The sequence below is a fragment of the Parasteatoda tepidariorum genome, chromosome 3, assembly GCF_043381705.1.
Source record: "Parasteatoda tepidariorum isolate YZ-2023 chromosome 3, CAS_Ptep_4.0, whole genome shotgun sequence".
Taxonomy (NCBI): Eukaryota; Metazoa; Arthropoda; class Arachnida; order Araneae; family Theridiidae; genus Parasteatoda; species Parasteatoda tepidariorum.
The window spans coordinates 29,009,043-29,025,774 of NC_092206.1; the positions used below are offsets into that span (position 1 = coordinate 29,009,043).

General features: G+C 28.6%; 1 protein-coding gene across 1 annotated transcript in view; it reads left to right on the top strand.

Moving 5' to 3' along the window:
• The window catches only part of LOC107439290 (protein bicaudal C homolog 1-B), a gene marked incomplete in the record, with an annotated part of 45,224 nt that overhangs the window by 15,930 nt on the left and 12,562 nt on the right, over positions 1-16,732 (top strand). Inside the window, 7 exon segments of the mRNA XM_043041756.2 lie at positions 5,958-6,037; positions 6,984-7,142; positions 7,603-7,656; positions 9,046-9,279; positions 11,914-12,126; positions 13,349-13,406; positions 14,285-14,355. Coding sequence (XP_042897690.1) covers positions 5,958-6,037; positions 6,984-7,142; positions 7,603-7,656; positions 9,046-9,279; positions 11,914-12,126; positions 13,349-13,406; positions 14,285-14,355 — 869 coding nt within the window.

The following is a 16,732-nucleotide window of genomic DNA, read 5'->3' on the forward strand; positions in this document are numbered from 1 at the left end:
CAGGGCAGAAAACAAGAAAGATGGATGTAAACGAATTAAGTTTTGTCTTCGGCAGACGATTCTTCCATTATTCGTCCGAAATTAATATTCTGCGTTCAGCAGTATAGGCTAAATACCAAATATTTGTATGTTGCATCTCTTAATTTAGAAGCAGCAATTGTTGTTTATTTTTTAAAATTCAATTTTTTTAATTATAATTTTACAGTGTTGAGCATAATCTTGTGGGTCTTTACAATTTAAAAACTCCTTGAAAAAGTTTTTGTTTGCAATAACGGACCCTATTTGCACAAATTCATAAAAGCGGACCCTGGTTGAAACAATGTAAGTAATGTTTTCACAATTTCACGAAAAACGGACCTTTCACAAAATGTCTGGACAGACCCCTGCATCTTATATCCTAAAGAAATATCTAGTATTAATGATTTTTATCGCAGTGGTTTTCCTTAGTTAAAACCATCACATTATTTTAAATTGTATTTTCAAGACTGCATAGAAAAATATTCTTCCTTGTTATGTTAACTGAAATATGTACATTACTTTGTTAGTCGTTTTGAAGAATGGGCGAGAAAAAAGAAAGAAACATTGAAATGTGTATTAATCAGAAGTTATGATGAAGGCGTGATTTCCTCATTCTGCAGAGATAATTCTGATTTGTCGCAAGAGGACTCTCATATTTTTCACTTGGCGACACTTGTCTACTTGTTTTTTTGTTTTTTTTGTTTCTCTATCCCTGAATTGCATTTACGTTTCTATTTATTGCAGAGGAGGCCCTATGTAAAATGCCCTTTTTAGACGATTGCGCAGACGGATTTTAATTTTACTAATGGGCTTTGTGGATTAAAACCGTGATCACGAAGAGAATTATATTAAAAGTAAAAATACATTCATGAGATGAAAGAAATAAAATAAACTCACTCAAATGTTTAAAAAGTTTAGCCCTCAAAACTTTTTAAGTCTTGTTACTTGGTGAATTTTAATCGAATCCGAATGATTATTTTAATTAGGGTTATTGAGTGCTGAGATTTGATGTTAGTGTATGAGATTAAACTAAAATTTAAAAGTTATTTATTTTTAGAAATACTATTTTTGTATATTAACTTATAACTAGCTTAAGAAAAAGGTTTGGCCATCCAAATTTTTAAGACTAGAAACTTAATGAATTTCAATAAAAACTGAAGTTATTTTAATAAGGGTTATTAAGAGCTGATATTTTATGTTAGTGCATGAAAAAGGAAACTAAAATTTAAAAGTTGTTTATTTATTTGTTGAAATACTAATTTTATATAATAATTAAACTAATATAGAATAACTTACATGTCATTTATTTAATAATTCAACTAATTTTATGTTATTGTTTGATGAAAAAAATTCAATAATTCAGGTGCGTGATAAAAATGTGTTAGCTTTTTAAGTCTTAGAATTCTGTAAATTTTCCTCAAAGCTGAACATTTTAAACTGTCCTATGGAACTGAGATCCTATTTTTGCGTAATAAAAATTAAAAAGAAGAGTTTTAAAAAGGTATTGTGGAAATAAAAAATAAACTAACGAATTATTTTTTTCCAAGTAATGTAAAAGGCACGGCCACATGAACAGGAGTTTCAATGCTTTTAAAAAGCGAAAGAGAAATATCACTTAAAATATCAGGTCATAAATGATGTCAAATATTTTGTGACATTAGAGCTCTTTTTCGCTTTGTTTTAACTTTTTTTTTTTTATATAGACACATGACATTAAGTTAACCTTCTCTTAATTAAGATTTTCGGAATTGGTTTAAAGGATTTCAGAATATTAAAAAGCTCTTAGTATGATTTGATCTGTGCCCGCTCTTTGTTTATGAAACAAGTTTTCAAACTTTTTTAAGTGCGTATTTTTAAATTTTTTTTTTTATTCGCTGGAAACAGAGAAGTCTACATGCTAGATATAAGTCATCATTCAAAATGTTTATAAGACGAAAATACAAATTGTTACAACCATGAATTTGAAGTACAAAAAAAACAACATATAACTTGATCTATGTTATTGAAGAATCCAAAAATACTCCATGATCATATGATATGAATGTAGTTAATTCCTTACCCCTACCTCGCCTTCCTTTCTTCATTCTGTGTTTGAATTATTTAATGAGCTATGACTAATCCTAATGCACGGGATTCAAACCACAGCTATAAAATAACAGCGAATAAAAAAAAACTCTTCCATCGAAGGGGAAATATGATTGGCTTATTATTTTTATTCCCATCATATTACATTACATCTTACTTAACAAATTCTAATTCGCTTATGCGTTTGAAATGCATCTTAACAATGTTTATAGTTCCTTTTTTTTTTTCCCTTTTTTTTCTTCTCCTTAGCGAAGTTTAAAAATCTTAAGTGATAAATGCGCTTGGAATTGAATTATTTACGTGTGAGAGTTTCTGAAAATAAATGGCATTATTTTAAGAGATGTGTTACTGTTTTAAATTTACTTTCACTTCTAGCTTAGTCAAATCGTTGTGGTCCAAATTAAAAAAAAATATATTAGATCAGACATTTATTTTATAACCTTGGAACAGTCATCGAATGTTTGGGTTTACAACTATTAATGTTCTACTCCAGTGTTTCCCAAAGTGTGGTACACGTACCCCCAGTTTAGCGGGGGTACGCGTTCTTATGCGAAATATCTTGCAACAAACGAAAATTTCAAAAAATTTTATTGAAAAAACAAAGCTAGCCATGAAAATTTATGATTACGTATTTTTCTATTGGCTATTTTTTGCAGAGTTAACAGTTAATCAGGGGTGATAGTGAGCCCAAGTCAAAATTCCGGAAAATTTCTTGAGTTAAAAAAAATCCAGTTTAAATTGAAAAATTAGAAAAAAAATTTAAACAAGGTTTTTTTCTTCCTTTCTCTCAATATTTCTTAGTTTACTTAAAATATATTTAAAATTTTACACTTACCTGTACCATTTACACATACTTATGATGACCTGGAGAAGTAATTAAAATTTACAAATATGTATTTCTTTCTTGAGTTTATGATTATAACAACTATTTACTGATAAAAAAATGAATATTAATCATGAATTTAAGCTTATAAAGTATCTCTCTGACTCTCCCTTACAAACAAATAAAAAAAAAAATCTGTTTTTAAATTCCACCTTTGAAAATTTGATTTCCGGAAATTTCTGTGATCAATGATTTTTTTAAACGTCTGGACCTTCGATCTCCGGAAGCTTCCGGATCACTGTAAGCAAAAAATCCGGAAATTCGGATTTTTTCCGGAGCACAATCAACCCTGAGTTAATAACTAAAATATGTAGATAAAAATAAACATTTTTTTAAAAATACATAAATTTTTTTTATTAGTGGTACACAACGTTACGAAAAATTTAGAAAGGGTACACAAAAGTCATAAGTTTGGGAAACACTGTTCTACTCCATAGAACCCAATCTAGAAGAAGCGGGAACTCCTGAATAAAGTATTGGGAGAAATTGCCATCTTGGAAGATTTATTGATGGGACTAACCCGCATTTGCGTTACATGGAGAGGAAAATCTCATACAGACAGTGAAAGGTTTTAATTGTGAATAAGGATTTTGATGTAAACAATAATTAGACAGGTGAACAACATTTAACAATAAATTTAATTAAACAAAAGTAACATCTCGAACACGACATTACTATGCCATCACAACCTTGTACACACACCTAATACGAAAGTAAAATAATACAGTTCTTGTACGTTTTCTCTCTCAGGGGAAAAGTTTAATCATTCTTCCTTTTAATTTGGATTTTTGCTCTGAATCTCACTGTTAGTCTGACGGCAAGGGGACTAACAACCACTGATATTTCACATCAGTACTGTGTTCAGTGCAAGCCCCTATGCGGAATTCGTATCGACCAGCCATCGCTGTGATTCGAACACAGTTCACCTGATTGGAAGGCGACCGCTCTATCCCCTGAGCCATTTAATACTTTGAGTTATTTATTATTTGTTTATTTATTAATTATTGGAAACGAAGTTGTGGTTCCTCACATCAAACTGCAATTGATGACTTATCTCATTAAAAAGGCTTTAACCTATGTGGTGACTTTGAGAAGAAAAAAAAAAGAATGGACTTCTTTCCTTGCTGATGGTGAAACTCTTGTGATCCTAATCTTTTGCTAGCGTTTCATTTGGATGCTTGCACGTTATTGATTAGAGGAGGTCTAGTCTTAAAAAAAAACAACCCTTTAGGTTATAAACTAGGCAGTAGATTTCATATGGTGTTGGTGACTGTTTAAAAAAAAAGCGATTGCAGCTAATTAGAAAACCTGTATTTTATGACATTTTTTAAAATCTATTAAAGTGGATTCTTTTGTTAACAAATGCAGAATACAAAATCCAATTAAAATGTTTTTTAAAGCATTATTTTAAAAGAGTATATATATTTTAATTTTCATCGATGCACATATTTCTCTATGGATGTTTACATTCTTTGATATCTTCCAATTTTTTTTAAAACTCCTTTTACTTTTGAATTAGTTAATTAGAAAAAAATTTATCTTCAATTTCAACTTAACATTGTTTCACTGTGTTTCAGATTTAATAACGATAAATAGTTGTTTTAACAATGAGAAATTTAATCATCTTACAAACAATGAAAGCTGGTAAACTTAACAGGAAACATAATGGTTAAAAAGATTATTGTAAAAAGAAAAATTCTTATTGACTTGATGAAAATCGATTAATACCCTTCTAAGATATTTTTATTATGCATTATTTATTTATAAATATTTATTTTTTTTGATTGACCCAGTTAAAGCTGGTCTAAATCTGAATAAATGAAACGAACAATTTATGATCAATATTTGTTTTTGTAATGTTAAAATAAGTTAATTGTATGCCAAAAGTACGCAATTAAAAAATTAGGATTTGCGCTTTAATAGGGTTTCTTTTCATCCTGTTAATGCGATGTTAACTTGTGTTTAATATTTTAATGAGGATGTTCCATGATAACTATTGAAAAAAATTTTCATCTGGAAACTTGTTTAACTTTTATCAATTATAAATCAAGTTTTTATAATAGATTCTTTAGAAGTGGTAATGCATTGTGGTCTCATGCCATAGGTTCATGGTTCTATCCTTGCACCGGGCATGGTTGATCAATACTGCTTAAGTCCTAGGTTATTGCATCTATATGATTATATTTTCAATTTTAAACCATTGAATTTTCATTATCAAAAATAGATCAAGAAAGAAATTTTTTAAGAAAAATTCTTTTTCTTTATCTATAGCATGAAACTTCCTTAAAGTTTCAGGAATACAAAGGTCTGAACAAATGCCCCTCTTTTTGTAACCCTTATAACAGGGGTGGCGAATCTTTATGCTCCAACATGCCATTTTTTCTTTTAAAAAAAATTTAATGGGGTCATACACGTGCTGACAAATAGTTTTGATTTCGTGGTTAGTGGGTAAATAATAATAGTAAATACTATCAACTCAAAACTCTTTATTTACTACGAAAAAAAAACATTTTTGCAATGTCTCAGTTATACGCGTAATTCCACTTAAAGTAACATCAGTGTGACTTCTGTTGTAGCAGATTAGATGACAAATAACTTGTATTAGGGATATAAGATGTTAGTTTAAGCAGAACTGTAAATTTTTTTTTTGCATACTATTTATTGTTAGCTTGTTTTTTTTTTATGGTTATTAATTGCTTTTTTGGCATTAATTGTGCATTTTTTTTAATTTTAATTTAATTGTTAATATGCTTCATAGTGAACTTTGCAAAATATTGTGTCGCGTGCCATTGGTTCACCATCCCTGCCTTATAACAACCTTGTCTGTAACAATAAATTTATGCTATTAAGAGAATGATTACTAATTTTATCTTACTACTCTGTATCTATGTAGGATAAAAAGTGTTCTTTTTTTCTCTCATTATTTTCGAATCTTGCAGTTATATTTCTATTATCTTTCTTTTGGAAATAGAGCCCTGTATAAAATTGAGTGGCACAGCAGATAGCGTTAAATTAGCCAAAGAAATGTTGCTTGACAGAATGGAGGTGCAGGTAAGTTCATTTTTTTTCTCATTCACTTAAATTAGGTATGCTCTATTGTAGCAATATGCAAAGTTATTCTAAGTACTATCGATTAGTTAATCAGGCTGTTTTCTGTACTATTATTATTGAGTAAATTTGTTATTTATAGGGATTTAATTAGTTATTTACACAGATGTCAAAGGTTATGAAAATGTTTTCTGGAATGTTTTTAAATTCTTATACAGAAGTACTGGAGGCTATTTAAAGTTATGGAAAAGTCCAATTTCCATTTTTTAATTTCTTTATCTCATTACAGATAAATTTTCTTTTTATTTAAAGTCATTGTAACAAGGAAATAGTTTCCATTATTTTTCCAAAACATTTTTTAAACCGTATCTTCATATCTTTTAAACCATGTCTTGAAAGACCGTATTAAAAAGTTTTACTCAAGTTGATCTTTTCGATTGCCGTATTAAAAATAATAAATATGTTAAGAAGGAGTGAAAAACAAGAATGATCCTCATTCAAAAATTCCTTTACAGATAAACAAGTTGAATCTCATCTCAGCATATTACCATGGTATCTGCTAGCATGGAAATCTTAAAAGTTTAAAGACGCTGCCACTTTAGCAGAACATACGACAAAATTAATAAGCAAATATTGAAAACAATTTAAATAGTAGGAAATCATACATTAAATTTCGGATCACAAATTTCTTATGAAATAAAACACTTATATTGGTTTAAAAAAAATTCATAATAACTAAATGAAAAATTCGAATAATTTGTAATGTTTTTAAGTACTGGTTTTTAAATTCAAACAATTTTTAAAAATATTATGCACAGAACTTTAGAAATTTTAAGTAAACATATCTACATGTTGGCTTTAAAATATACTAGGTAGAACTTATATTATAGAATTACCATTGACATAAAGATCGACATTTTTCATCAACTCTTCTGTATTTTTGTTTCAGAGTAATAGAATCATTATGAAAATGGACATTACACATTTTGAACATCCTAGCCTTATTGGAAAAAGTGGTAAACTAATAAAAAAAGTTATGGATTCTACAGGATGCCACATCCATTTCCCAGATGGAAACAAGTATCCTGAATATGAAAAAAGCAATCAGGTAAATATATTTGCCCAACAGCTTAGTTTTTAAGGTAATAGGAAGGGGTAGACATTTTCATGCTTTTTTCAAATTTTATGTTGAATGCACTAATTTGATATTTTAAGAACAAAAAGAAATCTTTAAAGTGTATTTATCTGTGATTTGTTCCATTTATTATTTTTTAAGCAATTGTTTTTAGCTTTTTTAAATATTTTGGCATTAAATAAAATTTATTAACGTTTCGGTTTTTCTTTCACAAATTTTATAGCTATTTTTGAAAATGTTTTATCGATTCTAATTGTGACTAATCATATATTAACTTCCTTTTAATGTGCTATTAAATTTTGTCCAATTTATAACTTTCAGTTTTGGATTGTGATTTTTGTTTTATGATGTCTACTGGATATTTATTTTGGTTTATCAACTGCATATAAACTAAAAATATAATTTTAAAATTACGTTCTTGATTTCATTTCAGGTATCAATAACAGGAGAACCAACTAACGTTGAAAAAGCCAGATTAATGCTTAGGGTAAGAGTTATTTGGGATGTGTTAATTGAGAAAGATTTTGTTTAAGTGAAAATTCAGTTATTATTTTTTATTGGTTTTAATACTTGTTTGCTAAATTTCAAGTTTAAGGATTTAATTCATATCTCTTTGTGTTCAATTTCTTTCTTCTACTCATAAATGAATTTTTTTTGTACTATGTTTCTCTGTATTAGAATACATTGGAAAGTAGTAAAATTAGTGGTAAAAAAAAAGCAAAAATATTGCATCTATTGACAGCCCGGCGGATATTTGTATTTATCAAATTTGAAAAGTTAGTTGTGTTAGAAACTTGTTTCTTTACTAAGCTAATATAAAAAGTAGTGGCCCAGAATCGCTACAAACTATTTTTTGCATTGCGCAAATCACTTTTCTTTATTGAAAATCCAATAACCTGCACTTACTTTATAAATACAGTCAAACTTCTAACCATCATTCATGTATCTTTCGTTTTTCAATATGTATTGTCTTTTTCAATGTTCGCACATTTCCCGACATTTTAAAAAGTATTGGAGTTATTTCATTTTGAGACGAATAACAATACCTCTTGATGATACAGAATATGATAATTAGACTTCATAACAGTTTGGGTAAAATGCCTCAAACAGCAAGCTTAATGTTGTGGTTTTTTCAGTTCAAAATGTAGTTTCAGAAGCTATAGAATGGCCAAGTTATACAGATTAACTAAGTTATTAAGATTCGACAGTTAATACAGACTTGGATATGCTGAACTTTCTGTATTCATGCAAACTGACAAATCTGTTAACAGCAATCTGTTAAACATTTTAAAACTTTTTGTTGGAGATGAAAAAAAAAGTTTAAACCAATTATTCCAAATAGTTAAAATTAATAAATGTGTTAATGCATTATTCTTTTGATTCCTTCATATTTCTGAATAAAATTTTTTTTTTTTTGGATCGACATTTCTTTATACTTATTGTAAATTGAATGTATGAATCATCATTATTTGATATAGTCCAAATTTGTCATTTCCCTTCACTTAACTCTTCATATGAATTGTGCAATGAGAAACAATCGGTCAAGGTTCTAGTGCTTATTATTTTTTAATTTATTTTTTAACACTTTCTTATGTGGAGTTGCGCAAGTTATGGCATTTTCGTTTTTTGATTTACCATGCGAAAGTGCCCAGCTCTGTTGATAAAAATCGAGTATACATTACCATAACAGTAGAAAAATACCTATATAATGTGTAATAGCTTGTGTTAGATTATAATTTTTTTTTTTATAGTTAGTATTCACTTACGATTATTTGATTGTTTTGTTTAATTCTCTTGTTCTGAAAGATTTCATATTAAATGTTGTTAATCTCTTAGAGTGATAAGTTTTGACCTTAATATCAAATTACAATTACAGGCATTGATCCCTATTCAAATCTTCTTTGAAGTTCCTACGACCAGTCAATTCCAGTGTGTTCTAGACCCTTGTTCATTAGAAACCAAAAACATAGAAAAAGAATTTGGTCTGCTGTTGTACTCCTTCCGAGGAAAAAATGGACTAGTTTGTGTAATCCGATGCAACCAAGACAAGTTTTTAAGTCTTCGAAAAGAAATCCCGCTGTTGATTGAATATATTTGCTGTAGAAAAGGAGTAAGTTGTTGAAGCGGCTTTTTATTTTATTATCAATATTCCCCCCCCCTTCTTCCAGATAAAGAATGTTATTTTGAATTCAATAAGCATTTGTTTTCTTCCAGAGAAAATAGAAAATGATCAAATTATTCATTTTCTTAACATTAATTCATTTAACTGATGATTAAAAATGGTAGAAAATTTTATAAATCGAAGAAAAAGAAACTAAGTTAGAAATTGCGTTAATATTCTGCTCACATTATATAGTTTGTTAACAGAAGGTGCTGTTGACTGTAAAACAATAGTTTTAATCCATGTTGGACTACGGTTCCAACCACATTATTTCCATGGACGTTAATTTTATCCTCTGGCTTGAAATCTTGACCTTGGTGAACTTCAGCACCCTCTGTCTTACCTGGTGTCATCTTTGAGTGTTTATCCTTATCAGAGAAACTTTGGTTTACCTTAGAACATTTTTAATCTTAGAGGCACTTAGCATTGAAAGGGGGACACTTGGACTTTTAGTCGACTATTTTAATTATTCTATTAATCTTATTTTAGTCTTATTTGTATTTTAATGTGATTTTTCATATTTTTACCATTTGATGTTTTACCTGACCTTACTTTTAAATGTTTTTACCTGTATTTTTGACACTTTTACTGTTGGTTAAGATGTTAGATGTTTTAAGCACTTTTAATTTTTATTCTGTTTCATTTTTATCATCTTTTCGATTTTGGGATTTTTCCTATGTATATAAATTTTTTTTAGTTTTGATTTTACTTTTCTGTAGTTTTGTAGCGTTTAGTTCACGTGACAACGGGTGAAACCCTTATCCGCGAACTCCTTCGGGGGTAAGTCGGTTACTATTAGTCTTATCCTCTGGCTTTGAAATTTTGATGTTGCAAATGATTTAAGATAATTTATTTTCAGTTAGTTGTTCCATTTGTTACCAAACTACGTAACTATTTTTTAAACTTCGTAACAATAGATAATTGAGTTCCTAAGCAAAGTGCTGCAAACTGTTAATTTCTGTCCCCCCTAAATATACTTTAACTTAATTTTTGATGCTGAAAGCAAGTTTGGGACACCCAGTAACAAAATTACAAAAAACAAGCATGCGGCACTAGCTCTTCCAATTCCAAGATACCTTCTAATAGGAAGTGGACTGTTTCCTTTCTTTTGCAGATGGAGGAAGGTAAGAAATATATGTTAAAGATCTGGCAGTTTCAGCTGAAGCGCATTTACTGAAAACAGGTTTCAGTCTCTGGCGAGCTTGAACTCATAATAAAATTTTTAGAAACTATTTTACTACTTAAAAACAAACGCTTGGTTCAGTTACTAAGGATAAAATATGTAAAATTTATGTAGTGTAAAAAATTTAAACAATCTACTTTTTCTGTCCGCCGGTACTTATTTCTTGTGAGGTTTGTTTGGTATTGTTGAAAATTCCTCTTTGTCACATTTAACTCTAGATTTTTCTCCTCACTATTTTGTTTTATGGATTACTGATGATTAAAAAGGTTTTTAATGATTAATTTCCTTGTTTAAACATAAAAAGCGGAGTGGCGAGATCACAAAATTTGGTTTTTATCTGCCGTATATCTCAAACACTAAGTAAGCTTTATGTTGTGGGGACCGAGTTATCGACAATGCCAACCTTCATCTATCAAAAGGTACCTCTGGTTGAATCAAGTTAGCATGTCTTATATACCAGTGAATTGATGTTTAATTTTTGTAGTGGTAGTTATGCCACAACACTCTCCCACCAGAATTTTATCAGGGATAGAATTCGATGAATGGATACAACTAGTTGCTGTACTTGTGAAAGACCGGGAGAGCTGGTTTTAAGGTCACCAGGTTTTTGAGTGCTGAATGTGAGAGGTGTATTAACTTCACAATCGTAGTCACTCCTGTGTTGCCGTTAGCAGTCGAGTGTATGCATGCAGGTGTTGTGTTTAATCAAGATGAGACCGAGTATCAACAGCGTGAGGAGGTGGATAATGTTGCAGTCACAAGTAGCAAGTCTACTGTTCAATGAGGACCATCCAACGAAGTAGGCGTTACCAGATAGAAGTGGGCGTTACTGCATGTTCAAATCACGTCCGGAGGTCACCAATGGAGGGGGCGGAGTTATCGACAATGCCAACCTTCATCTATCAAAAGGTACCCCAAATTGAATCAAGTTAGCATGTCTTATATACCAATGAATTTATGTTTAATTTTCGTAGTGGTAGTTATGCCACAATGTATTTCGTTGTGGGGTTAAAATTTTTCTTTATCCACAGTAGATTCGATCAGTACTTTTCCTGACAGACATACTGAAACGGAATGTATTTCAATTTTATATAAAATGCTACCTTTATAATAACATGCATTTGAAAGTATTCCGATTCTTCGAGTTTTCAGTACTTTGTATAAGTTTATATCATTATATTCAATCATGTTAGCTCTTCACATTTGTTGTTTTGTAATTTTTCATTGCCCAAAATATTATTAATTCTTTGTTTTATTTATTTTTTAAATTATCAGTTAATTATGAACTGTTGCAACTATATTGTGACAATTTAATTTTGTGTTTATTAAAAGATTTTTGTAACATTAGAATTAGTGAATGTATTTTCTCTGAATTGATTTTATAATACTTTTAATTCAAGGTTGATCTCCCACCTGTACATATCATAACAGACATAATGCCTCAGCATCAGAATTTCGTTAAAGGCAACAATAACTGCAATTTGGAAGATATTAAGAAGAAAACTGGGGCAGATATAACTTTTCCAGATTTTTCTCTTTCTAGAGCAATGAGGAATGCTGTAATCATCAGTGGAAATTTAGACTGCGTATATATTGCCTGGCAGGATTTGATGGTGAGATGTCATTTTGGTTGTTTAAAATTTTCCTTTTCAAATATTCTGTGATGTTGTGTGAGGAAACAGCATACACAAATCGCAAATAATATTAGCATGCATGAAAATTAATTCTATGCTAAAAAAATTTATTAGAATCAAATAACAGAATCTTATAGAGTGAAAATGTGCGACTCAAAGCTCGTGTTAAAAGGAATAATGTCTCATCTCACTACCCGTAATATAATTTGTCGGACCAAACTGATGAAGCTTTTTTTGTTCCTTGGAATGGCTAATAAGCATAAGGAAGTGTCCATACTTGACTGACATTTAAGCAGTGGTCTGAAAAACTACATTGCAAATATTTAATTTAAAACAATACAGAATCATCAAATTTTAAGATTAGATTTTTTATTATTAAATGGGTAAGTGAAATTTTTCGTTATTACAATAATTTGTCAACCTTCCACTTCGGCATTAGACATCTTAAATTTTTTTGTCATTTCAAAAGTATATTTTAACTAAAAAAGTTTTTGAGAAACTAACTTCATGATATCTTTATTTAATCCTTTTTTTTTCTCTTGTTAATGATACACTTACATTTTCAATAATTTTGAGTAGCATTTATGTTTATTATGTATTGCTACAAAAAAAGTTTTAATTCAATAATATGGTTTAAATTGTATTGTGATGGTTAAAGTTTAAAAAACACTAATTAATAATAATATTTCAATTAAATATGTTTATGTAATTTAACCAATTATAAAATAAAATTTCTCAAAGTATCTTGAAAGGATCAGAAAAATCTGATTTAAGTCAAATTAATCTGCTTTTTATATTTATATTGTATATTTTTTTCATATAAATCAAGAATTTTGATGTTCAGTTTTTTTGAAGTGAACCCTCTTTCATTCTTCTTAATCTATATTTTTTCCTCATCTAGAGACTAACACCAATTTTTTTTCTTTACTTAAGTGTACTTAATTTAGAAACTTTTTTATCCTGAATTTAAAATGCTACTAGCTGAAAAATAGGCTTAATAAAGTGCAATTTTTTTAATATTCAAAGCTTACATATGTTTAAATTTTTTTGATGAAAAAACTAAGTTTTTAAACTTCATATTAGTAGAGTTTTATTTTGGAGTTAAGTTTTAAATAGAATAAGTTCTCATGCTGATTGAATTATTTTATTTTTTAAAAACCTTATTTTAATTGACATATAATTTTTAATTTTCAACTTTTAGAATTGTCTTCCAATTACCGTTACATTCGATGTAAATTATACCCGAGATACTAAAGGTGGTAAGTAATCCTAGATTCAATTCCTTGTTTATTTATTTATTTAGATGCAAAAAGTGAACATGATTATTTATATTCTGTAATAAGTGTCAGGCTTTCATAACAATACAGTGTACAAGTTATATTTCCAAACATAAGTTTTGAACCTTTATATTTTTCATAAATTACCTTTTTTTATCGTTAAAAAAATAATTTAGTTTATTAATTAGAACTCAGATGACTTGTTATCTCCAATGCATGTTTACTGTTTGAACAATAGGAAGGTCTTATAAATGAAACTAACTCATTTCATTGCTTTCTTGTTGGCAATTGTGTCCTTGTCATCTCTATTCTGCCTACATTAATGCACCTTTTTTTGTCTGCACTTAAGATAAATAATTAATTTAAAATGAAGAAGTTTTTAATATTTTTATTTATTATGTTTTTAATTTTAAGGATTTATATTATCATGTCTAAATAAGGTTAGTGTTTAATTAAATTTTCAATAAATATTCAAATATTTCTGTTAATGAATCATATTAAATAAAAATATAATTCTACTTAATGTTCACAAGTTTTAAATTGTCCCATGAGTAATGCCAAATAACAAGGCGTTCTTTTATTTAAATTCAGTAGTTTAAATTTTGCCCATATTTCTTTAAATATTTATCATGATTTGATTTGATGAAGTTTATGTGACAAACTAAATAGTTTGTCATTCCTACCTAAACTCTCCCCTCTTTTTAATGTATGTATAATATATATATGCTTTAATTTTTTTTCTATAAAATATAAGTAACTTGTTTATATACAAGTCATTCATCAAATTGAGTTCTGCTTAATTCTGTAAAGATAAGTAAGCTGATTATTCTGATTTTTCTGATTATTATTTATTTTTGCAGACTACATGAACTTTTTACAAGATTGTGGTGTTATTGCATTTACAAATCCTAAGCCAAAATATCATGTTAAAGTATGTATTGTCTTGTTATAGTTTTTTAAAAAAAATTATTGATTGTGCATAAAGATAATGCATTTTGAACTAAACTTTTAAGTTTTATAAAGGCTATTTAATGGTAACATTAAATCAACCATTTATTAGAAGAATTTTGTTAAACAAGGACGTAGCATAATCAGTGCTTCTAATAAACAAGTTTGCCTTTAAAACATTTTTTCATGTTTTTCTATAAATGATCAGGCTGTAAGCAAGATCAATTCATAAGTAAGTCCCTAGTTAAAACTTAGGTTCCTAAGGTGTCTCCTAGTGAGCACTGAAGGCTTGGGGTTCACTGGGAATTTGAGCACTCTTCAAAATTTCTTATTTTGTAATGGAAAATTATTTGCACAATGTTTTTAGACAATAAGTTATTATAATTGCAGTCTGGGGATCAAGATGCAGACAGAAAGTAAAGGTTTTATTAACAAAAAGCTAACAAACACATACAAATTTTAAAAAATGCCATCTGGCAGTATTAAAAAGAAAAAGACTTCATAGCAATCCTTCCCTGGGAATGACAACAATCTCCCCCTGTGAGAAGGATTTTACTTTTTAACGCATATAACAATATACATAAAAATTATTAACTCTCAACATAAATTTCTAATTAAACTTATTTCTTCCAAAGAGAAAATTAACTTCTCAAAAGTTACAGCTTATCATTAGTATCAGAATATTAACATAATCAACTAAAGAATTTGGTCGTAAGAAAGTGATAGTTGCGTACATACAACAACTATCGCTTTCTGACGGCCAAAGTCTTCAGTTCGCAAACGAAACTAATGCTAAAATTCAATGCGAAAAAATTCAAAGCACATTTACTGGTAAAACAGAAGATCGAAAAATCAATGCAAGTAACGAAATAAAAAATATTGAAATGAAAGAAATGTTTCAGACTATATTGCAAGATCACGTGGACTTCAAACGAAATGTTCGTCACTGGGACTGCAAATTACAGAAAGATAACTTGTTTATTATACTGTTAGAGGTTTACGAAAAAAAATTTCATGAATAAGAGAAATCCTGAAAACCCAACGTGAAAAACAAATGGAAGAAATTTTAGAAATACTGCGGCAAGAAGAAAACATTTTATCAAAATTAAGAAATGATATTCCTAGACGAACAGAAGCATTCGGAGTAAATCATAAATGTAAAAACAGAAGTATGAAAAAATGTTTCATCTGCCATAAAACGAACTACGCTCAGCTACCAACCGTAGCCTGTGAATCGAGATTCAGACAGAAAGTAAAGGTTTTATTAACAAAAAGCAAACAAGCACATACAAATTTTAAAAAGAAAAAGACTTCATAGAATCCTTCCCTGTGAATGACAACAATAATGATATATTGAATTGAAAATTTGTAACCAGTGAAACACTTCTTTGCTTGCTGTTTTATGCAAAAAATTATTTTCACCGAGAAAAATGAAGTTCACAAATTTAAACTACACTTTTTAAGTTTTTAACAACTTATTATGAAATTTTTTGCTGTTTATTCTTCATGAAGATAGTTAAAATATTTAAATTTTTCATAATTATTTAGTTAAAAGTTGTTTTATGTTCTTAAGAAAATATCTTAGGTTCTGTATAAATAATTCTTTATCTATTTCTTTTTTCTAATTATAATGCAATAATGAGTCCATTTATATCTCCATCGTGGTTATATCTCCAGAACGAAATGCATTTCACACAAGCTACTAAAATTCTATTTATTTTCACCTATGATGTCTTGTAAGGAAATTATTAATTAATAAAAAAATAATAAATATAATATCTTCCGCTAATATTATAAGGCTTAAAAAATATTAGATGAATTTCGCTGAAAATGGAGTTAGTAAATCTGTCGCCATGATTGAAAGTATCGGTAGGCAGAATGTTCATGATTTTATACTTTTTAAAATAAAGCAATTAATGCATCCAATATAACTTTTCAGTTAAATTTCTGAACATGGAGGCAAAACTTGCTAATTTCAAAAATGATCTAAACAGGTTTTTAATAACATAAAAGCATTTACGACATTGCTGTCAAGACAAGATGATACATAAGTACATGAAAACGAGAGATGCAAGAACAATAGATTGAGGTTCGACTGCATATTTCAAACCATAAAACTGCAGTATGGTAAAACTTCAATCAGTAATATAAGTTCAATGATGCCAATTTGAAATTATTTTCTTACATAAGTTTTTTAACAGTGAAAACCACAAAAAAGCTTTGTGTATCATTCTAGGTAATTATTTAAAGTTAATATCAAATTGGAAATTAAATAAACTAACTCCAAAGTCATACAGACATAATTTTTTTTTTAAATATTGTTTAAATGGAATAATATTGAAAGTCAATTATTGTATACA